Genomic DNA, 25,705 nt, shown 5'->3' with positions numbered 1-25,705 from the left:
TGTAGGTGCCTCTTCTTGAGAGGCACCTAAGGAAACATCATCATCGCTGCTAGACGAACTTGATTCGACTGGACGTGAACGACCAGCTCTGGTTTTCATTTTGCACATCTAAACAATTTTATATTAATAATTGTATAATAAAATTCAAAAGTTAAAAAAAAAATCGGCAGCACCTCCCCTATACTGGATACCACCCAAATCTACAAACCTGCAAATATTAACAATAGCCACAACCAATTGAACCAATCTATACTAATTATTCCAACATATTCAACTATTAATCCTAAGATAAATTCAACGTTAACAATTACAATTCACAAATTAATCAATAATTATATTCAAAACAATAAAAAATATGACAAAAAATAAATTCAATAAATTCAACAAATTATAATTCAACAAATTAATCATTAGAATTCAACATTAACAATTATAATTCAACAAATTAATCAATAATTATATTCAAAACAATAAAAAATATGACAAAAAAATAAATTCAATAAATTCAACAAATTAATCATTACAATTCAACATTAACAATTATAATTCAACAAATTAATCAATAATTATATTCAAAACAATAAAAAATCTGACAAAAAATAAATTCAATAAATTCAACAAATTAATCATTATAATTCAACATTAACAATTATAATTCAACAAATTAATCATTATAATTATGACAACAAAAAAAATAAAAAATATTCAAAAAATTCAAAAAAAAAAACTACATCAATAAAAGAAACGAAACTATACATACCTTAATAATATGACAAATTCAAAACTTTATCTACATTACCAAAAAAAAAAACACCAAAACAACAAAATAACAAAAATAAAAACAACTAAAAATAAATTAAAAGTAAATAAATTAAATTGGAAATCGATAATTATTCCAACAAACGCAATTATTAATTCTAAGGTAAATTCAACATTAACAATATTAATTCAATAAATTAATCAATAATTATATAGGCAATACAACAATAAATTATATTCAATAAATTTAAAAAAAATATAGACTAACAATTAAATTAACAAATATTCAACAAATTCAAAAAATTCAAAAAAAATTCAAATATTCAGCTTTAACTAATTCTAAGTTAAATTAACTAATAACAATTCTAACAACACAACAACAAAAAATATTCAAAAAATTCAAAAAAAACAACCTACATCAAGAAAAAGGAACGAAATATACATACCTTAATAATGTGTCAAATTCAAAATTTTATCTACATTGCAACAAAAAACACCAAAACAACAAAAATAAAAACAACTAAAAATAAAATAAAATAAAATAAATTAGAAAAAAAACACATACCTTTTAATATGATGAAGATTTACAACACCAAATCTTGCTAGAGATTAAAGGTGAAAGTGTTTAAGGATTGAGGGGAAAAAAATGAAAAATCTGAGGTGAAAAACGGAGGAGAAGCGAAGCGGCGGGGGCTGGAACTTATAGGGCAGTTTTACCGACGGACTCACCGACGGAATTAATATCCGTCGGTAAAAGGTAAAAAATTCCGTCGGTAACAGGTCAAAAATCCGTCGGTAACAGGTCAAAAATCCGTCGGTATTTTTTGAATTTCGCCCCGAATTTTTAAAAGCCCTCCATATTTTTCGCAGTCTGTCGATGATTCCGTCGGTAATATGACAAGTTCAGAGGCACATTAATTCACACACTTTGGAAATCGCGCTGTCCGTCGGTATTTCTGTCGGTAATATGTGTGACAGACAAATTACCGACGGACCTATTCCGTCGGTATTAGCATCGAAAAATCTGTCGGTGAATCCGTCGGTCATTGTGGCATTTTGTTGTAAATATTTTCGAACTCTCTGTGAGATACCGACGGACTATAATTCGTCGGTATTACCGGCGCTGATTGTGGCATTTTGTTGTAAATATTTTCGAACTCTCTGTGAGATACCGATGGATATAATCCGTCGGTGTATGTGTCGGTGAAGCCGTCGGTAATGTCGTCGGTGTTGGTGGCATTTCGCGTAATTAATTTCGAACTCTCTATGAGATACCGACGGATCACTGTCCGTCGGTATGGACGTCGGTAAGATTGCATGATGCAGGAAAGGTTGTCTTTGTATTGCCTGTTTACCTTCCTGCAGAAACTTAACTGATAAACTGTCCATCACATAAACACAATAACCACATTGCTTAAACAGTAAATATTTTGTTTTACAAAATACATCATCTATAATCTAAATTACATGAGACAAATGTTTTTACATAGGGCTTCATTTTCATAATTAGTCAGAATTTTCTTCTTCTTCCTCATCAGTTGAATTGTCATCATCTTCATCGCAATCTTCAATATGGATATCATCTTCTTCATCGACATTTGCTTCTCCGCTAGAGCTGAGAACAACATTCAACTCCTCTCCGTCAATATCAACAAGACTATCATCGAGAACTCGAAAATTTGAATTTTCTTCCAATTTAATCGAAGGAGCAACTCGATATGGTTCAACCAACTCACGAACTTGAAAGACTTCATCTCGCACACTTGTGTCTTTGTTCTCATCCTGAACAACCTCGACACGACCCCGTGGTTTTGTTTTTAAAACAAAAAACCAATCAACTCTTGAACGATCCTTTCTAAATGATGGGGTGTATGTGTAATAAACTTGTTGACATTGCTTTGCGAAAACAAAGACATCGTTTATGTTGCGGAGTCTAGCTTTTGAGTTGATTTCGACTAGACCATGGTGCGGATCAACTCTGATTCCTCTGTCCGTCGTGTCATACCAATAGCATTTGAATAAAAACACTTTATTCTGCTTGCTATGATATTGCAGTTCGACGACCTCTTCTAATCTACCATAGTAGTCAACTTCTAACTGGCTACTTGTGGATCCCTTAACACAAACACCGCAGTTGTATGTCTTTCTTCCTTGCCCGTATTCTTCAGTATGGAAAACATATCCATTGACAAAATACCCGTTGTAGCACCTAACTTTTCTTTCAGGGCCGAGGCTTAGTGAAGACAATGACTTGGGCGCACTCCTTCCCATTTGATAAACCTTGTAAATATATGTAATTAAATGTACATCAATACACGGTAAATGAACGAGAATCTCGTAATGACATGCATACGTTAGAATGAGTTTGTGATAGTGCTTACATGTGTTCTGAACCATGTGGCAAATTGTTCATCTTGTAATTGAAAGATCTGGGATTCGGTCAGCTGCGAGTTATTGGAGAGCAAATATTGTCGATGTTGCCTGCAAGTGATAATGAGTGTATGATATTACAATATATAATTAACAATATATTACTGACAAAGTTTAATTAGTATTACACATATATAGACTTACTGAATAAATGGTCTCAGCTCATCACAGTTAAATAGAACATAGTTGTGTGCTTGTTTGAATTCTATTTCCGACAAATATCTTCCTCTTACGGCATTTTTAGGTGTGGGTCGTCCAGTATTGGAGAATATTGACAAGTTCCCACTGGAAGGCACTTCACCGCCATCGTCATGCCGTGGAACGCGATTGATTCTTGTTCTCAGATGAGGTTCGAAATAGTACGAGATAAATGTTGATATCTCTTCAACAATATAGGCCTCAGATATGGAAGCCTCAACATGCGCCTTGTTCTTAACCTTTTTTTCTAGATCAAACAAGTACCTGCATTGAAGTACAATTCAAGTATTTTCAAATAAGAAAAACATAGAAAATACTTTAAGATATGAATTCCATTGCAACTGTAATATCTCACCATTCGAATGGGTACATCCATCTATACTGGACTGGTCCTCCAGCTTTTGTCTCGAATGGTAGATGTATAGGGAGATGCTCCATTGAGTCAAAAAATGAAGGAGGGAATATCATATCAAGTTTGCATAGTGTCTCGATGATATTTGTTTGAAGCATCTCAATGTGCTCAACATTCATCTTGCTAGAGCATATATCTCTGAAGAAATGACTGATCTCCGTTAGTGCATCCCATATTCCCTTTGGCAACAAATCACGAAAAGCTAATGGGATGAGTGTTTGCATAAACACGTGGCAGTCATGGCTCTTCATTCCATACAATCTGCAGTCCTCTATGTTAACAAGCCTTGATATGTTCGATGCATGTCCATCCGGGAAACGCAGACTCTTAAGCCATTTGTAGACTAGCAGTTGTGTGTTTTTCTCTAACACGAAGCTTGCCCTTGGTTTTGCAACCCGTGACTCGTCATAAACCAACTCCATATTTTTACGGTTACAGTATAAAGCTATATCCAATCTAGCCTTCATGTTGTCCTTTGTCTTCCCCTTCACATCCATGACGGTGTTGAAAATATTCTCAAACATGTTCTTTTCGATGTGCATGACGTCAAGGTTATGGCGGAGAAGATTAGTCTTCCAATACGGAAGCTCCCAAAAGATACTTAGTTTTACCCAATTATGGGTCAAACCAAAACTAGGAAACTTTTGCTTACCTGATTGAAGGCCAAACACAATGTCACCGTACTCTGATACAACATGATGCAATTCTTCACCAGAAAGATGCGGGGATGCAACATCTTTTTCAACTCTACCAACAAAGAAATCTTTTTTGTTCTTTCTGAACCTGTGATTAAGTGGCAAGAAGCGACGGTGACAGTCAAAAAAAGAAGCTTTACCTCAGTTTGCTAGCGTGAATGCCTTGTTGTTTTCCATGCAGTATGGACATGCGAGTTTCTCATGCGTGCTCCAACCAGAAAGCATTCCATAAGCTGGAAAATCACTGATAGTCCACATCAAAGCCGCCCTCACAAGGAAATTTTGTTTCCTCGATATATCATAAGTCAGAGATCCGGAGGACCACAACTGCGCCAGCTCATCTATCAACGGTCGAAGACAAACATCTATATTCCGCCCCGGGCTGCTTGGACCGGGTATGACAATAGATAGAAACATGAACTCCGGCCTTATACACATTCCCGGTGGCAAGTTATAAACTGTGAGAATGACCGGCCAACAAGAATAGGGAGCAGCAAATGACCCAAATGGGTTGAACCCGTCTGTACACAACCCAAGTCGAACATTCCTAGATTCAGCAGAAAAGTCAGGATGAACACTGTTAAAGCGTTTCCACGCTTCGCCGTCAGAAAGATGCACCATCACACCATCAACGGCATCGTGTGTTTGGTGTCATGTCATGTGCTCAGCAGTCCTTGGTGACATAAATAACCTATGCAGTCTAGGTGTGATCGGGAAATATCTAAGTTTTTTATATGCCACTAGAGTCTTCCCCTTACCAGTTTTGGGTTTGTAACGGGAATGCCCGCATGTCATGCACTCGGTCATCTCAGCATTTTCAAGGTAGTATAACATGCAGAAGTTAGGGCGCATGTCAATTTTCTGGTATACTAAACCGAGGGGTTTCATCATGGACTTCGCAGCATAGAAGTTCTCTTTGAGCCTGTTCCCTTCAGGTAAAATGCTTCTTGCCCAATCAATAATTTTGTCATACCCGGCCTCACTCAACCCGTGATCTGACTTGATGGTGAACACTTGTGCCATAGTCGATAATTTACTGTGGTTTGTGCAGCCATCCCATAATGGTTCATCAGAATCTTTCAACAAATCAAAAAACCTAACTGCCTCTGCATTAGGTTCTTCTTCTACGATTGGACATTGATTGACATTATCTTGATTCATTCTCATTGCATCCATAACCATGTTTCTGTAAGGATTAGTGTTGTTATTTGCCGCTTCATGCACGTTGCTAACACTAGAAGTTGACCCAACCACCGTTTCTCCCATTCTCCTATTACTAACAAATACCTCTCCATGTGCATACCAACACTCGTAATCCTCCACAAACCCTTTGTGTAGAAGATGCATCATTACAACATCTGGATGCAGATACTTTTTATTTTGACACTTCCTGCATGGACACTTAATACCGCCTCCAGTAAAATTTCTGGGAATAGATGTTGCGAAATTAATAAAACCCTGAACCCCGTTACAATAATTCATCCTCCGCAATCCTTGGGGTGAATCTAGATACATCCATGAACGATCATCCATGACTTCTATTGAACCTCTATAAAAAGGACCCATTAAGCAAGCTCTTAATTATTTCAAAACATAACATGTAATTCGGTAATTCTACAAATTAAGTTTTAAGAATTTTCAAACAAATACAATCTTACAAAATCTAAAACAAACCATAACAAGTATAAAATTATACATTCATATACTACAAGTTTGTTTGAGAAATAACAATAAAACATGTACATCTACTAAAAAAAAATACATATACTAAAATAAAAAAAATTGACATTTAAATGTTAAAATTTTGAAAGATAGAATTGCTTACAAAAAATGATAAAATCCGTCGGTAAATCAGAACACGGATGTTATGACCACAAAACTTCAAGAAATACAACTTGTTGTGCTGAGATGAGGAAGATTTTTGTTTTGGGCGAGGGGGGGCTGGTTATTTTGCAGATGGGGAGGGTTAGGATTAGGAAGAAGAAGGAGAAATGGGGGAGGAGAGTGATGGCAGAGTGGTCATATATTCACTTTTACCGACGGACTTACCGACGGTTTTGATCCTGTCGGTGAATCCGTCAACGAAACCGTCGGTACTTCTGACGGGAAATCGACACGTCACCGCACGGACCTGCTATTCAAATCCCTCGGTGATTCCGTTGGTATTTTTAACGGTGCACCGGTCACGTCACCGGTACGGATCTGGCATTTCAAATCCGTCGATGATTCCGTCGGAAAAATCACCTGCCAAAACCTCTGCGCCACCTACCCGCCCTTTTTTCATTAATTCTGAATTTTCTGTCGGTAATTCGGTCGGTAATTACCGACGAATATTGTCCATCGGTGATTTCGGCCGAAAAATACCGACAGAAAAAATTTCGTCGGTATGTCCGTTGGTATTTAGCGAATTTCTGGTGGTGTATGATAACTAAGAAATAAATAAAATCCCATAGCTATTAGATTGATCTCTCAATTTCTAATTAATTTCTTGTTTCCTAAAATTTCATTTCAATTGGTATAGTGTTATACTAATTATTCACCAATGAACCCTTTTTTGAAATCTTCTTTTTCAGTTCTTTTACGTAAAAGATAACAATTTAAATTCCAGAAGAAAAATACATTTTTTTATTTGCTGTACATATTTTTTTTTAATAAAAAACAATGATAATTAAAATAAATGTTTTTAAAGTTTTAATCATTTAAAACAAGTATTAAGAATATATCTCTTCAATCTAAACTCCATTTTCTTATTAAAATAAAAACAGTTATCAAAAATATATATTTTTTTTTATCAAAAGCACTATTTTTTAAATAAAAAACATATCATAATTTAAAAAATTTAAAAATATTTAAATAAAGACACAATATTTTATGTTTGATTGGAGGACAAAAAATCAACTAATGTTATAGATTCAAGTTAAAATATATGAAAAAAAAAACTTCATTAAATATTCATGAGCACATTCTTGAAATAAAAACTGTATTGAGTATTCATCAACTTTATTTCTGCATATTAGATATATTATCATAAAAACCTATAATTATATTTAAAACATATGTTAAAATAGAGTAATAATTAATTAAAATATAATTTTAATTACTTTATTTAGAGTTCATTTTAATCAAAATATTTAAAAATATATTTTTGAAGATAAAAACCTAAAGAACAATAAATAAATAAAAAGCTAGGAACCTAGGCTTAGAATGCCTGACCCAATACAAAAAAAGCCCAGTATAATGTTCTTGTCGAAGACTCGAATTTATCTGAAACTTGTAGGAATCCGTAAAGGATCTTAGTTCCTACTTGTTCCAAGATCCTAGCAATTCTAAAAACTGTCACATTTGATGGTACTGCAACTAGTTTTACTTTCCAGGAAGTAATAATTCGAAAGCTTCCTTCTCCACCTCCTCTAATTGCCCAGAAAAAAAAAAGAGAATAAAATCGTGTCCTATGGCTTCCCTGTGAAGAACTCTTCCATAAGCATCAGTTATACGAGCATCGTTGACATTGTCTACAGCAAGGCCATATTTTATGAACATGAAGTATGAAGGTTTTGAATAGTTAAATGGGAATCTTTTATCAATTATGAATCATGAGAAAGCTTAACATACTTATGATAGATTAGTGAGACAGAAGTAAGCACAAAAAGATATTTAGTCGTGCCAGATTAATTATTTGACATAAAACATGATTCTGTAAGTTTAGCTCTATAGAAAGTCTATCTGAAGTCAAGCTCTAGAATACTTTTAAATTTTAAATTAAACTTTAAAGATGTTATTTGAGCCAATTTTATTATTATTTTCTTTGTGAATTTAGAGTTCATTTGCCACTCTTTTAAATGTATGTGTTTTCTACGTTGTTGTTGTAATTGTAGCTTTTACCTGCATGATATAGCCTTGGGACTTAAATTGTAGCTTTTACCTGCATCATTGTAGCTTTAGGCAAGCTCGCTGCTCATATAACAAATCTAGAAATAAAAAGACTTAAATTATAGAATTTGAAACCCGAAACAACAAAAAATCATTACAAATGTACCAGCTTGCAATTATGACAAACCTTCAAATAATGCAGGCACATGTAATCAAAATATACACAATATTTAAAATCCCAGCTGCATAATTGCTTTCTGCTGTAGCTGGTCTCTAACTATATATGAATACCTGTAACTTCCCAAAAAATAGAACATGGGCACCTCAATCCTCCTCCAAGAAATACTATTGGTATTCTATACATTCCATTTACCCAATTTAGTATATTACTATAGTTAATAAGGATAGTTTAATTACAATAAGAGGCCATGTCAAAGTTCAGTATGAACAATGCGGTCGTTGTTGGAATCTGCAAGCTCAACCTTTTCTTCTGTCACGTCGTTGAGAATGTAGTCTTGGGAAACTTCTCTCTGGTCGAAGAAACTATAGTCTTTGTCATGGGAAGTTAAGCAATCAGCTGATGGGTGAACAACGCCATATCCAAAGCCTTCGGCAGAATTGCAGTAGGTCTCTACTGTGCCATCCTCCTTCTCCAAGTTTACGTTGCTCAGGACTATGGTGCTGCAAGGAGCTGTGTCACTGCAGGAAAACTTCATCGCTTTTGCACTCTTTGTAGTCCCACTAATATTGCGGTACATGATCTCGCTAATTCTTACAGCTGATGTCTAAAAAAAGGAGCAAAATTCTGATCAGATGACTAGGATAGTTATTAAAGAGTAGATTGTCAAGTATGAATCTAGCACAAAAAATGGATACGTACCTGGTTTTGGCACGATTTCGGGGAATCACAGTAGAATTGATCAATGATGATGGGGTTATCAACATTGTCCATCCTGACGTTTTCAAAACGTACCCCGCGAACATAACCATTACCTCCCTGCAGCATATAGAGATCCAGAGAGGATGTCATCAGGGCATTTTAGATGCATACTCCATCGAACATTCCTCAAGTCTTGTATGAGAAAATAATTTATGCACTTCCATTAGGATCCGAACAGCTTTAACTACCTAGAGTATTACCTGCCAAGTCTTAATCCTGACGCCATTCGTTGTCTCCCTGATAAGTGCAGTATCCAGGACCACCTTTGTGACTATGCCTGTTGAGTTGTCCTTCCCTAGACTTCCAATGCTGAGTGACAGAATTTAAAAGAAAAGGGTTAATAATGAAAACTTAGAATTTCAGTCCCAGCTCTTCTGTATAGATAATGGTAAAATTTGGCCTATAACATCTTCCTTTATGGGATATGACATGATGGCTAGAATCTCATATTTAACTCAACCTGACTCCATGTCCCGGTCCACAATATATTCCCTTCATCTTTATCGCAGAGCTACCGTTGACAATCGAGATGCAATCGTCACCTGAATATACCATAGAATCAACAAAATATGCAACCTGTCAGAATGTTTGCCAATAATATCCCCAAGATCTCCATTCTAATTATGATATTCTTTACTTGGAGAATAGATGAGGAAAATAATGGGGTCAAGGTCTGAAAACCTGTTCCGATTTTGCAATCCTGGAGAACCACATTAGTTGATTGAGTAATATGGATTCCATCAGTGTTAGGACTGTCTCCAGGCGATGAGACAGTAACTTTAGATATTCTCACGGATGCTGACTTGGAAATCACAAAATTCATCTGCTGGCTGTTCTTTATAGTAAGACCTTTTACTTTCACTGCTGAGCTTGAATCAATGGTCAATGCCTGCAAAGGTCTCATTGGTTAAATCCCTGACAATCTGCATAGTTTCTTTTTTCTCCCCGGAAGGATGAATTATATAATGAAGGGAAAAAGATCCTTACTGATGGTGCACCTCTGCAAGGCTGTAAAGAAAGAAAAAAGAGTGTTAAATTCTGACCTATTCAAGTAGCAAAGCATGGATTAAACTATAGAGACTAGAATTTTTGAATAATCACATTGGACTTGTTCTTTTTGCAAGATGACGCCCACCATTTGCTGCCTGATCCATCAATAACTCCATTCCCTTGGAACAGGGCTCCGTTCAGCTTAGAGAAATCAAGCCATAGTCGAGCAAGATCGGGGTCCCAGTTCTTAGGTTCATCAGGTGCCACAATCGTTCCATCTATCTGCAAAGTCGTGATGACAACAAATTGTAAAAGGTGAGATTATAATGCAACTGTTCGACAACATCTGCCAAGAAAGTGACAACAATTTCTGAAATATAAATTTGGATATATTTCACTTGAAGCAACGTAGAAAATTACCTGGATGATCAACTTATCTTCACAAGGGCCCTTAAATCTTGTTGCATTAACTAAATAACGGCGCCCGGAGGGAACCAAGAATACTGATTTTGGGATAGCACAGGCGGTGCCCCAAGCTTTTACAAATGCCTGGTAATATCAGAACAGAACATGTAACCTGATTAGGACTATAGTCAATGTTGTTTATTTAGCTTTAGGCTAGCAGATATATAATTTGGGGAATATGTGAGATTCAAAAAGTGGACTTTAACCTAGAAAGATCAATCATTAAAGTAAGTGCCACAGTACTGAAAACCTTTAAAATAATTTCAAGATTTCTAATATGCACCTGGGTGTCATCAGAAATTCCATCTCCAACAGCACCAAAGCTATCAACATTCACAAGAACCTTGCCACCTCGTTCACTAGTCCATGACGGGATATCGAAAAGTTCCACATCATCTTCATCGTCTATCTCAAAGCTTTCAAGCTCCTCAAGCATGGCAAAGTTGCTGTACACCAAGTTTTCAGCAACTCCATTAACCAATATCAGCAAACCAAGCAAGGTAATGATGAATAATTTATCCATGATTGTGTAATGTGGATATTGTACTTGAATGATTGGTTCATATAAATTTTTCCAAACATTGGATTTTAATTTATATGTGCATATTAGATTTGGAAATGAAGGGTTATGGGGGTTATGTCTTGGCTTAAAAGTTCATGAAGGCTACCTTTTTTACAAGCCTCGGACTTAAAGTACAAGGGAAATAAGAGTTCTTTGCTTTACTCTTCAACCAATAAACACAAGTTCACTTTCTGCCTTTGCCCTGTCTTAGTTTCCAAGGAGTAATGACTAATGCCTCCATAGCTTGCTCCTCACCTCCTCTAGTGGTCCAAAAAGAACTTTGTCTGCCATGCTCAGCTCTTCCATGAACTTCACTTCTACGAGCACCAAGGACATTGTGTGCAGCAAGGCATTTTTTCTCTCAACATGGAGCTGTATGCACTTCCAGTTCTGTATATTGTAAAGTTCACTGATTACAGCCCCTGCCTGAGCCCCCATGTATGACTGTTAGGTTCTGCTGTTGATCCTGTAGCTCTAAGGATGCGAGTGATATAATCTTACAGTCAACAGTGCAGCCTGGATCCCTTGGCTGAGAAGAATGACCTGTTTAACACTCAGTCTCCAGGAATAAATATCAAAATTTAATGGGACCAAAATTATATATCATTATTTTTTTATTATTTTACTAAAATTATTTACTAAGGAAAGTTAGTGAAAAAACGATGCTTAATTAGTTTAATAAAAATCTGAAAAACATAGAAATTTATATTTTAAATTATTTAATTAGAAACCAAAAAAGATATTTAATTAATTTTATATCTAATATATATTTATATTTAAATATTTTATCTATAGTATTTATCACATTTATATCAAGTGCCTTGGATTTATCTTTGTTTTTACAATCTGCATTCATAATTAAGAGGGTTATGAATTTAACTTTGATCTTCACTTATATCAAGCGCAACTGGATCCATTCTTTAAACGCTTAATACACTTAGTCTTGCCTTCCAAAATTCAACACGATTTCTTGTTTTAGTGGTTTGAATATAATTTGCCTCTAAAAAATCTATATTCGGGACCTAACAGTGGCAAAATTAAATATTGCTAACAAAAACTGTTGCAACTAAGTCAGTTAATAAATGTCCTAGTTTTTAGGATTAAGAGATAAGATTTGATTTATTCCTTGTTTACTAAACCATGTTTGTAGGAGTGCTAAATGTGGGTTGCATATTTTTCTGTTTTCTGTTGTAATAGCTGGATTTATATAACAGCTCTGCTGTTGGGTATGCAACCAAAGTCCCACATTGGCTAGAAACGGGGAGGATCAAGGGTATATAAAGATGGACAAATATCTACATTGGTATGAGGCCTTTTGGGGTATAGCCCAAGAGCAAATCCATGAGGGCTTAGGCCCAAAGTGGACAATATCATACCAATGTGGAGATAAGTGGTGTCCGTAGTCCCTACAAGTGGTATCAGAGCTTATGGTTTGACGTGGTGTTTGATTTTTGCTCAAAAATGAAAGTTGTCAAAATTATGTTTTGACCATACCATCGTGTAGAGGAGGACGATACGAAGCCACTGGTGAAAACGGCGTCAAAATCGGACGTCGGACATGGCCGCACTCTCCATCACTCTCCGGTGAGGTGGCGGGCCACGCGCGCAGACGCGCCCACGCGTCTTCTTCACCCGGATGAGTTGACCCGACCCGAATACCAGTGACCCGACCCATGTGAACAGTAGACATGAACAGTGACGTGCCATGTAAAGGATGACATCAGCATGATGCAAGGATGACATCAGCATACACAGTCAGCAAAAGCATTGACTAGTCAACGGACATGTCAGCATAGGGGGCCCACCTGCCACGTCATCAGCCACGAGCCGAGCCAAATTGAGCCGAGCCGAATTGGAGCCGAGCCGTGAGCCGAGGGATAGGATCCAGTGTAGCTGATCCTACGTGCAACCGGATCTAAGATTGATTCTGAGCCGTTAATTAGGCCAGAATTGTTTTGATCAAATCGTAGCCGTCTGATGTGCGATTTGGACGATTCAAGACATGTTTCCAGCTAATTTGATCATTCCGGATGCAATGGTACGGTCCGATCGTTGAGATTCGAGACCAAAATGGCGGTGGTGAATTATTAAAGAGAGATTGCCCGATTAGGAGACATCTGAAGGTCATCATGGTGGTATATGGAGATGAAGAAGAAGAAGGTGCACATGTTTACCCAATTATATGTGCTGAACTATTAAGTGGGAAAATGTAATGCCTTGATGGAAGGTAAAATTGGGACACTCTAGACACCCGGTTATGTGGACATTTAGAGGTGTAGAGTGAAAACTGATGAAGACCAATCTTGACGAATCTAAGCACTAGTAGTCTCGCCAGATGTTGAGAAATCAGGTATAAAACCAGTATATTCCAGATCACTTGTAAAGGAAAGCCGCAACAAAGCTAGCAAATGGTTGTATATACAAAAAGGCAGTACGGTGGATAGATACGTTCTAAGAAGTTCTGTCTAGGAGATTGGGTTTTAAGCGGGACCAGTGTGACCCCTCCAAATCTTTCCTGGGAACTTGCTTAGTTGAAGGATCATCCACACAGTACTATTTTTGTATATGTGACAGTTTGTTATGAAACTGTTGAAGACTAGCAGGATGACGGCACAAGGGGAACAAGTGGGTTCCGTATGATCAAGGATCTGATGGAGTGGTGATTTCTCCAAAGAAGTTAGATTTGGTGACTGTGATTTCTTGAAGGGAGAATTGATGAAGACCCTGATAATGGAAGAGAAATACAGCAAGGGGATAAAGATTGGCACCCTATTTTGACTTGGACAGATGTTGTGACAGGATGAGCTGCTGTCAAACATAAAAGCAAAGAATAGGGAGAAATCTGGAGAACTGAAATTGCACGAGAGCACACGGAGATTGTGCAGAAGTACCCGGAGGATCCAACGAGGTACTGTTATGAGACAATAGGTGCAAGGAGAAGAAGAGTTCCCAGATGAAGCTTAGAGCAGAGACTATGAGAAAAAAGTTGTACAACAGGAAGTCTCTTGTGCTCTTGATAAAGGCAACAAGCGAGGACCTTTCCAATGCATGCAAGGATGGAAAGATGAGCTGTTGCAAAGGCACCTAATTGAGGGGGTGCAAACGCCTGTGACAAAAGGCGACCGCCTATGATGAAAGGCGAAGACACCAAAGAGAGTTGGTGTGGGTGGAGCTATCAAACAGAAAGGCATAGAAGCTCCAAACATAGAAAATAAGATGGAAAATTGCGAAGAGTGCACCGCAACTTTCTCTTTCTATGTGATCAGTGGCAGTGATCTCTCCCAAGTCCACATGGTGGTAGAGAATCTTGGAACCACTGGAGACATCCTAGATGAAGGAGGATGAGACCGCTCCACGACGAGTGGAGACACCTCAGATAGAAGGTGTGAGGACCATGATATGAGTCCATATTTAGACCGTCTCATGACGACAGACGGAGACACCTCAGACAGAAGGTGTGAGGACCATGATATGTGTCTATTTCAGACCGCCGCATGACGACGAGCGGAGACACCTCAGAAGAAGGTGTGGGGGCCATAATAAGAGCCCAGATTTAGACCGTTGCATGACGACGAGCGGAGACACCTCAGGAGAAGGTGTGAGGGCCGCAATATGAGCCCAGATTTAGACCGCCACATGACGACGAGCGGAGACACCCGAGGAGAAGGTGTGGGGGCCAGGATAGAAGCCCCAATTCAGAACGCCCCAGAGCCGATGTGATGGCCAGATATGAGTGGACAAGTGTATAGCCAATGAAGTGGCTATGATGAGTATGAAGACAAATGCAGGATTGATTTTCATGGATATTGCCCCCATGCTAAAGATCAATGAGCTAGAAGACATTTGCCTTGACAATAAGTGGGTGACTTGTGGAGCATTAAGACGCGACTGCTATGAAGGAGCAGAGGGCATGCGCAGGTTCCAGGAACAAGTTGACTCTTGTCAAGGTGGTGAGCTCGGTGAAGGCATTGTAATACTCAGAGTATGAAGACAAATATAGATCAACCTTTAATGGGCTGCCCCCATGGTTAAAGGTGGATAGCTACCCGGACTCTTGAGACTAAGAGTGGGAGACTCATGGAGAAGTAAGGCGTGGTTCCTAAGGAGGAACAGAGGGCAGACGCAACTCCTGGATGAGTAGACTCTTGGAAGAGTGGTGAGCTAGTGATCATATTGAGATACTCAGATAATGACTGTCGCACTTGGAAATGGAAATTTCCGTTTGAGGGGGTGTTGTAAGCCTTGATGTAAGGCTTGATCCGGGCCAAGCATGGTTGATATGCTTGAAGGGAATGTTGTTCCAGAGACAAACATTAAACACTCTTCAGATGAGATGTAACAAACCATCTGGTTGAAGTGATCCTTTGGAGTGAGCAAAGGGGTGCTTAGTTGACTCTGGTGATTGAAAGGTTTGGCGAGTACCTGTAAACTTGGCCGGAGACGCTCTTGGAATGGTAAGCTTGGAAGAGCTGCAGGATGCAAGATTGTGCTGAAGAAGCAAGAGGAAAATTGCCCATATAAATGTCAAAGGGGGTGATTGTTAGGTTTGTTAGGTGTGTTGCCATTTAATGTGCCTAACATTACCATTGACCAGCAGCCTTTGTTGAAGAAGATGGCAGCCACCATTGACTGCAGCTGCAGCTGCTGGAAAATGAAGAAGAGAAGCCACCATTCCTGCTATAAATAGGCACTAAGTGTAGAGAGCTAAATGAGAGAGAGTTGAGAGAAAGAAAGATGTGAGAAATGTAGGAGAGAGTGGGCTGCCAAGGCAGCCAGCAGTAGCTGCCATTGCAGCACTGAGAAGAGAGAAATAGAGTGAGGTTGAGAGTTGCCAAAGAGGAGATGATTCCTCCTCCTCTATTGTTGCAAATCTTGTTCTCTCCCTATATAATCAAATGGCTTCTCCCGTGGATGTAGGCGGTTTGCCGAACCACGTTAAATATTGTGTCAGTGTGCTTGCCCTCCGATGAGCAATTATCAGTACATCACCGGTCGGAATTCCCTTCAATTGGTATCAGAGCCTTGCCCGGGAGTTAGCCATGATGGATGAATCCTCGGAATGCCGAACAAAAGGTGGTGGGCCCCCCAAGCAAATCACGTGTAATCCGTGGATCAGCTCTTGGATAGGCGGTGTGCTCCAGGTGCTTCACGGACGTGTCCTGGCTCCAACACGGTGAAGAGGAGTTGACCTAGAAAGAGCAAACTCTCAAATCAGGTAGTGCTCTCCGGATGCTTCATGGACGTGTCCTGACCCCAACACGGTGAAGTGGAGAATGAAGAATCATGGTTGATAGAAAGTGGACGGATGAATGATCGTTTGAGGGGAGGCTCGGTGGTCCTTTGTTTGAGGGGAGGATTGTTGGGTATGCAACCAAAGTCCCACATTGGCTAGAAATGGGGAGGATCAAGGGTATATAAAGATGGACAAATATCTCCATTGGTATGAGGCCTTTTGGGGTATAGCCCAAGAGCAAATCCATGAGGGCTTAGGCCCAAAGTGGACAATATCATACCAATGTGGAGATAGGTGGTGTCTGTAGTCCCTACATCTGCTTCATTGAATAATACAAGCAATTTCATTCTTTTCATTTGTGTGTTTAAAAGGATTCTGGCTCTAACAAAAAGGTGGCTTTGAAGGCGGATTTTTTATTTCTTTCTGACTAATTCCGACTCAACAGCATTATAGAATTTTTGTTTTTTGTTAGTGCCCAAGAATAGTTATAGAAAAGACAAAAACATGTTTAGTTGCAAAGATAAAAATAAAAAACATAAAATAAATCTGTTTTTAAGACAGTTTTGTAGTGAATTTCTGTCATTTGAAAATAATATAGGGGCATGTACCCTTTGTCTCCGCTGTGTTTGTCTCTGTACTAGCCAAATGCTTAGTGCTTTAAATGGACTTGTGATGAAGACATAATTAGCTATACATTTCTAACATCTTGCGAAAGGACATCAACTACTGACCTGATCTTTTGTTCTTCTAGGTTCTGGCCTTAACCTTTCATGTCCTATTTTCAGTTAATTTTTCGTATTATTCCTGACATTGTGATGTGGTTTGTTATTGTGTATGCAATATTGCAGAAGCAAGCATGCCTTAATTAACTAAAGGCAAACCAGCTGACATTTGCAGCATATGACCACAATATCAACTTTCTACGCAGATTTTAGCTCACAAGAGGGCGTAACTATGGCATCATATGTATCACTTTCCTACAAATTACTTCTGGCTATAAATATTTCCTAGGCATGCATATAAAATTACTCTTCAATCTCTATTTCTCATGGAAGGTGGAAGTGGTGGAATGCTCTGTTCATGCCTGAAGAAGTTCTCAGGATCTGCTGTGTCTTCACTTTTACTAATCTTTTGAGGTTACACTTGAAGAAATTGGCACCCCAAACGCTTGCTTCTATGAAGCTTGTGTTAGTCTTCTTGTTCATCCCCAAATCAAGGCATGTTATACCTAAGATCAATGCCTACATTTAAGAAAACACAGGTAACGGCAGATTACTTACATCCACAAAACTATTAATTTTACTCACAAAAGATAAAACAGAAAATTACATCAATAGAGAAAGAGACTATCTCAACTCAGCTCACAAGCCCTCTGTAACTTTCACCTCACTTATCTCTATCACTCTGTGTTTCTTGTTCGGTGTCTATGGCTCTTACAAACCCCTATATTTATAGTTGAAATGGGGAGCACACACCTGGATTCTTTCCCTTTTATTTGGTAGACATACCCCTAAATCTCTTCCCTGAAAATCCATTCCTTTTCAGCTTGATTTGCAGCTGGTATTGAGCCTAATTTATCTCCATTCACAACAAGGTCCCCACGGAAAGGTGTCATGTACTTGTAAACGAAGCTTCCTAGTCAAATCTATTTATGCTTTTCCCTATCCTCAGAAGGATTAAGCCAGATGGTGAAGTAGCCGATCATAAACAGATTACCTTTCCTATGAGGGAAGTGAAGATGAGATTCTGATATCTTTCTCCTCTTCTGGAAAACCAGCTGACATTTGCAGCATATCCAAGCTGTTTTGAGAAAATAACAACAGCTTTCACATGATATTGATGCATGTTAAGACACCATCAAGTGAGCAGCAAACATGCACTGATTCCAGAATCAAATCTGAGCAAACATAGCGAGGAACACTGTCAAAGTGCAGAATCTTTGAAAGTGCTCCTTGCTATGTTTGCTGCAGATTTGGTAATTCTGGAATCAGTGCATGATTACTGCTCACTTGATGGTCTTAACAATGCAAAGGTGGGAAGATAAACTCAGGTCTCGGAACTAATGGCAAGGTGAACCTCAAGTTTTGAGAAGTAGAGTGCAAAATAGTGGTGAATGAAGGGTTGTTTAGGGTGTAAGAAGTAGTGGAAATGAGATGGAATTGTTAGAGTTTCTTGAGAGACATTGTAGAAAACTATTTTGGATTGAAAGCAATGAAACTATCGATGGTGATAACAGAAGAACCAGAAGTATTGAGTAATGAAAGAGAAAGAAGGAACCATACTGTTGCCTTTCTTGCTTCTCTGCTTTGCATTTTACAATTGGTCTGAGCATTCCTCTACTTCTACGAATCCAAACATCACTTTAGCTCAGCCAGTATCATTTAGTCAAGAGTCTCTTTTAACTTTTTGTTGGCTTGTTTTTCTTTGAGAAGGCTGAAGAGGAGCATAAACCCTTTGGATTCCTTAACTAGCAAGGTTCTAAGAATAGGTTCTGATTGATATGAACAAGCAAAGTCGGAATTTCTTCTTTCGAGAATGAAAGATGGAATTCTGACTGTTGCAGCTTTAGCTTGACCAAAGGTATGTATCTAGCTAAGTTTAGTCCAGATATGCTTAGTCTGGATGTATGAAAATTAGTCCGGAAATACTCTGAATGTCGAGTTTATTAGGCATCGATATATGCGTGTGCGATGGAAAACCTAACAAGTGGATTGGTTTGCAGATTTTATAAGTAATTCATGTGCTAATCTCGGAATTGTCTATCTGATGTCTGTGTTCTTCTATAAGACATTCTCTGCGTTTCAAAAAACAAAAAGTTGTGCACGCTAAAGATCCTCATTGCTTTGAAAAGTGATGCTACGCGTACGTGTAATTTTTTTTTTCCCCTACTTTTCTAATTGAAATTATAGTTTTAAAACAAGATGGAATCGATCGAGAGCAAAGTCTAGTTCACGAGTAAAGAGGTTCATCTAAAAAAAAATGAAAAGTAAAAATAATATCGTTTTTATTAAAACAATTTATTCTTTCTAAAGAAAATAATAATTTTTTTTTATTAGACTTAACCCGATTTAGTTATTGCTTGTCTACCCGGATTTTAAATGAGTTAGGATGAGTCTATTTAGTCTTCAACCTAAACCAATCTATCCCTTGGATCAATTAGATCTCGAGCTAACCACCGGTATAGATTTTATAGCTAGAATTAATGACACATACCTATCTATAACCACGTGGTAAATTTTTCTTTCGTAATTTAGAAAAAGACATATATATATATATATATATATATATATATATATATATAGTTGAACTTTATCTTCACTTGCATCAATGAGTTGGATTTATCTTTGAAAAACATGACAGTTAAAATACTTGCCGTGCAATCTTTTTATTACCCCTGTGTCGAAGTCAAGAATTCCAGAAAACTATAGACATAAGACATCAAGATTTCTAACATCTTGCCAAGGAAATAATTTGCTGACTGGTCAATTATTTCGGCACCGAATCCTGTGATGCTGTTAGGATTGTGTCAACCCGCACGTTTTCAAAAAAAAAAATATATTATTTTTTTTTGTTAAAAATTAATTTTTTTAATGTTTTGAATTATTTTAATCTTTTGATTTCGAAAATAATTTTTAAAAAATATAAAAATATTATTTTGATGTATTCAACATAAAAAATATTTTAAAAAGCAACCCTAACTATACTATAAAATATAAATTTATTGAAAAGTAAAAATTGATAAGGGAACACTATTTTTTTACTACAACACCTTAGACATGTTGGTGCATTTCTTTAAAATTTCTTATTCCTGTTTATACCAAACTTTAAACTATATATTCCTGGCTGTGATCTGATGGAGACGAGTATGGTGCACCTACCACACATGATCTGTAGCCATGAATTCTTCTTCAGTTTCTCATGGAAAGTTGGAGAGGTGGGATGCTCTGTTCATGCCTGAAGAAGTTGTCAGGATCAACCTTGGTCTTCACCAGTACCAATCTCTTAAAGTTATCCTTGAAGTATTTGGTGCCCCAAACACTTGCTTCCTTAAAGCTTGTGTTAGCCTTCTTGTTCATGCCCAAATCAAGGTCCCTATAATTGACATATGCAGTCCGTGGTTGAACATAAGGTTTCATGTACTCATAAACGTTCCTAATCCAATCTAGATGCTTTGCATCATTCTCTGAAGGATGATCCCAGCTGGTCATGTAGCGGATCATGAACAGGGTACCCTTTCTATGAGGGAAAGGAGTCTGATTTTCTGAAATTTTGCTCATCATTCCACCATAAGGAGTCAATGCTATATTAGGGATCTCTTCTTCTAACAATCTTTCCCATAAACCTTCGAGTATGGTTTCAGGTATGGGTTCTTTTGCATAGTCTGACTTGGCTTTGAAGTAACCCTTGTATAAATTCTTCCTTTCAAGTAGAAATTCAGGTGTTGTATCATTGGAGTATCCAGCTACAAAGAGCACAGAATTGATCCAGCTTGTTTCAATACAATCCTGTCTTGTCAAACCCAATTCAGGGAAGCTGTCTTGCATTACTTGGAGGAGTCTTGTGGCATCACCAAGAAACAAGGAGATGTAAGTGGTTGATACTGTTCTTTTTCCTCCGTTACCAGCACCAGCCAATTGTAAGCTGACTCTGATGAAGAGATCCTCATCAAGTTTATCAGCAACTTGTTGCCATCTATTAAGGATTTTGATAGCACCTTGTTCCAGGGTCTTAGTAATCCGAAAAACAGTCACAGTTGATGGAACTGGAACCAATTTTACTTTCCAGGCAGTAATGATTCCAAAGCTGCCTCCTCCACCTCCTCTAATTGCCCAGAAAAGATCTCTCCCCATGGCTTTCCTGTCAAGAACCCTTCCATGAACATCAACTATGCGAACGTCGATCACGTTGTCTGCTGCTAGGCCATATTTCCTCATCAGATAACCATAAGCTCCTCCTGTGATGTGCCCACCAATACCTATGGTGGTGCAAAGACCAGCTGGGAAACCATGAGTTTTGCTTTTCTCAGCAATTCTATAGTAAAGCTCACCATTCGTGGCACCCACTTCAACCCATGCGCTATTATCATCGATATCGACACTAATGGATCGAAGGTTGGCAAGGTTTACAACAATGAATGGTTTTTCAATTTCAGAGACATAAGAGAGTCCCTCATAATCATGGCCTCCGCTAAGAACTCTAAGATGAATTCCAAGCTGCTTGGAGCAAATAACAGCAGCTTGGATGTGAGATTCCTGTAATGGAGTGAATATAAACTCTGGTTTTGGTAGTGAAGGCGCTGTGAATCTGGGGTTTTGAGCAGAAGATTGCAGAATAGTAGTGTATGAAGAGTTTTTTGGAGTGTACAGTATGGTGGAAAAGGGAAAGGAGAGTTCAGAATTTTGTGAGAGACATTGCAGAAAGCTATCCTGAACTGGAAGTGAGAGTAGAAATGAAGGATGTAAAAATAGAAAAACAAAAAATAACAGAATAGAAGAGCCAGAACAGGCCATTTTGCTTCTTTTTTTTCCAGCTGCTTAGGCTTAGGTGTGTGTTTTCAAGAATTCGTGTGTAGCGAGATTTCTCTTATAGAGAGCTGTGATCTGCTGGGATTCTTATCTTAACGTCTCTACTTGGCACAACTTGCATCATTTGCTCAAAAATCTATTGAATAATCAGTTTTTAGGGAATACAGATGAGTTTGTCAAGGACTATATATAATTTTATTAACTTTAATTAGATTTCTTTTTTCCTGCATAATAACTGTAAAATGTTGACTAATAGCTTGTTAAAAATATAATTATAATTGTCATTGATAGATTTTTTACTCACATTTAATACGTTCTAAGGACATTTGGGTCATCAAATTATTTAATTATTCACTCTTCAAATAACTCCTCTCCTGGACGCAGTCTGGATATCCCCGTCTTTGACCATTTCATCATAGATATATTTTTAATCTTAATGTTTGAAAACTAGCTAGAAAATACCACGTATATCGAGCCTATAAAACCCTTAAAAAAAACAAACAGACAGTTTTGTAATAGAATATTACATCCTCCCATGTTATTTAATATGTTACTTAATACCTGTTTGGTACTGTGATACATTTTACAATTATAAAATAAAACTACGAGTGTTTTTTTAAAACATATTCAAGAGAGAGTTTTCAATAAAACATAATTACACCGAACTTAACCCTAAAAACAACCTGACCCTTAGAATTTCTTAGCTTAAAACCAAGAAAAAAGAGTAGAAAACAGAAATAGTTTAATGTGTGCAACCACACCTATCTTGATAATAATGTTTATTTTCGGTTCAGTTTAGTTTTTATAAAAAAAAAATCAAACTACATTTAAAAAAAAAAACAAAACAAAACTGGTTTAAACCGACCTGTTTTGGTTTGGCTCGGTTTTTTTCCAGTTTGGCTCGATTCAATTTTTTTAGTTTCAGGCTTATAAAACCAAACCAAACCGGTTGATTTTTAAAAAAAAAATAATAAGTTTTTTTATATATAATTCTGTTTTTTTTTTCTAATTTTTTCAGTTTTTTTAAATCTTTTACTATCCTCTACTTGGCAGAGAAGAAACAGCCAAGGATACAAAATAGTATTTTTGGAATTGGTTTGAATCTTCTAAAGGGTTGATTTGACTCGGGATATAAATTTGAGTGACGAAATTGGAGTCATAATTTGAAAAATGGGCTTCACAAGGTTCAATTAATGGGACACCTCACCAGGCCAGGCCTCTCTGAAGCCTGGCCTCCTTGATCAGCTTTACCGAATTCTACCTCAAGTTCAAGTATGGTCGATTTCGTGCTGGGAAAAAAATTGAAACAATGTTCACTTTCGGTCCTCATATGGTTAAAACCTCTCAATTTTACCTAATAGTTCTTAAGAAGTTTTAATTCTTCCCTTAACTGATAAATAACTAATAAAAGATATTTTTCCATATTTGCGTTTTATTTATATTAATTGCTTTTCGTTAAATCAATATATCATTGTATATGACATCACTTCTCTATCATACCATTTTATAAAAAATAATTAATGAATTGAAACCTTTAATTGTTTTTATTCTCACGTACACTAACAATAATTTTATTAAACTTGATATATAGTCACAGTGCAACACTTGATTAATTGGACAAAAATATATTTTTAAATGAATAAAAAAAATACCCTTCAATTAAAATAGTTATTGGCACTGTGATAATTTTTATGGTTATAATTTAAAAGAATATATTTAAAAAATTGTAAATTATATTTTTTTTAATCTACAATTAGGATAAAACACATATGGCACCATTCCACACTACATTTAAAAAGAAGAAGAAGAAGAAGAGAGAAGAACTTCCCAAACTTTTCAAGGGTATTTAGGTCACACCCCTCTTGCACTGTGAAGTGTGAACATGGGAATTTTGAATAAACTATTAGGAACTGAGAATTGGGCTAAAAGACAAGGATAAAAGGCCTAGAAAAGTCAAGGCCGTGCATCTCATGAGTCTGGGCTTCTTGATCAATCTAATCAAATTCGTCGCATCTAGGACACAAAAACAGGAAGACCCCTGCCCTATGACATTCCTACATGTGGTGTCTCTCTTTTAAAGCCTAAGTACTATAGCTTTTTTGTCTTTTTATTATAGGCTTTTTTTTTATTACAAAGTTGATTAAAAGAAATTTTTTATTTTAATAAATATAAAATAATATTTTAATAAAAAAATTATTGATATGTACAACTCATATGTTAGCATGTGAAAAAGCATTCATGCTTTTTTAACAGCTTGTATGATGCCTTTAGCGGCCAAAGACTCCCTTTCACCAATTAGAGCAACAAATGAAGGTGAAGGCGGCACAAGACAGTTTTTTTTTTTTTTTTCTCTTCTCTGTCAAAAATCATATTGGTTATTAAAATTTTCAAAGTTGTCCTTTTAGTTATTATATTTTAATATTAATATTTATTTTTTTTAATTTTTTGTCTTGTTCCTTTTATAAAGTTTCATTCTTTAATTCTAATTTGTTATGTAATATTTTTTTTCAATTTGATGCTTATTCTTTTAATTTTTTTATTGACCTTTTTGTGCAATTTTTATTTGCCTTTATTTTTTTTCAATTTCATTTACATTTTTAAAAAATAAGCTTTGTGATTTTTTTTTTCATTTTTTTTATTAAATTATCCCAATTTCATAATGTTGACTTTATATTTGACGGGTGAACCTTATTCAACTCACCTCTTGTTATCTAAATTACAAGTTTTTTATACTAACTCGCTTTGATTAAGAATTGAGATGCATCATTTTTTTACCCAATTACGTCCTTCCATATTTATTGACTAAGAATTGAGATGTATTATTTTTTTTCAAGTTATCATGATTATTTTTTGTAAATGATTTATTTACTATTATTGCTTTTTATATCATCTAATTAAAAATAAAACAAACTTAGTTGATCTAATTAGGTTTATAACTCGATTCATGAATTATATTTAAAAAAAATATGTTTACAACACCTTAATATATATTTTAAAAAGAAAATAATAATTTAGCACCGTAGAATAACATGCATCATGTAGAGTGTATAAATATATAAAGATAGAATATCTTTTAAATTCTAAACTACAAGCACATAATTTGGTTGCATATTATATTGTTTTTAATTTTTATAAAATAAAATAAAAATACTAAAATTTAAATTTATGAACGCTTCATCAATAAATAATTACCTTAGAAAGATGAACGTCAAAATCTCGAAACCATCTTCTCATTAACACCATGTTATCTTTTGCAACAGCTGTTAATCTCGTGATAGGAAGGGCAAAAACAAAAAAAAACAAAAAATTGCACAATTGAAGGACAACAATTGTCTACAAGTGTTCATCAATTGTCCTATTCATTCACGGTTAATCTTCAAATCTCCAAGTAAAATTCTTGTCAATTCAAGTAAATTTTCCCTGTTTGATCTAAAGGTTGCGTTTGCTATTGGATGCTGTCCCTATAAGCACAAGAACACAAACAGCAAAAAAACATATTTTTTGATGCTTTTATTGCGTTTTTTATTGGGCCTCGAATACAAACCTGACGGCTCAACCAAACACACTCTTATTCCTCCCTTCAATCCATTAATTGATTGAAACTTAACTATCCTAGTCTTGACTCG

General features: G+C 36.5%; 2 protein-coding genes across 2 annotated transcripts; both read right to left on the bottom strand.

Annotated features, from left to right (window-relative positions):
• Positions 1–8,463: 8,463 nt before the first annotated feature.
• On the bottom strand, positions 8,464–11,332 carry LOC118040817 (probable polygalacturonase At1g80170). The gene is made up of 9 exons (XM_035047868.2): positions 11,043–11,332; positions 10,715–10,843; positions 10,406–10,576; positions 10,292–10,312; positions 9,986–10,193; positions 9,765–9,846; positions 9,505–9,613; positions 9,245–9,361; positions 8,464–9,149 (listed from the first exon to the last, which is right to left on the bottom strand). Exons 1-9 carry the CDS (start codon positions 11,280–11,282, stop codon positions 8,796–8,798), a joined length of 1,431 nt encoding a protein of 476 aa, XP_034903759.1. The 5' UTR covers positions 11,283–11,332; the 3' UTR covers positions 8,464–8,795.
• Positions 11,333–20,253: 8,921 nt separating this feature from the next.
• Positions 20,254–22,190, bottom strand: LOC118040816 (monolignol oxidoreductase AtBBE-like 13). Its single transcript, XM_035047867.2, has one exon. It carries the CDS (start codon positions 22,062–22,064, stop codon positions 20,463–20,465), a length of 1,602 nt encoding a protein of 533 aa, XP_034903758.1. The 5' UTR covers positions 22,065–22,190; the 3' UTR covers positions 20,254–20,462.
• Between the last annotated feature and the right edge of the window lie 3,515 nt (positions 22,191–25,705).

Source organism: Populus alba, chromosome 11 (genome assembly GCF_005239225.2).
Source record: "Populus alba chromosome 11, ASM523922v2, whole genome shotgun sequence".
Taxonomy (NCBI): Eukaryota; Viridiplantae; Streptophyta; class Magnoliopsida; order Malpighiales; family Salicaceae; genus Populus; species Populus alba.
The sequence above is the reverse complement of the archived record's forward strand: the minus strand, read 5'-3'. Positions and strand labels throughout refer to the sequence as shown.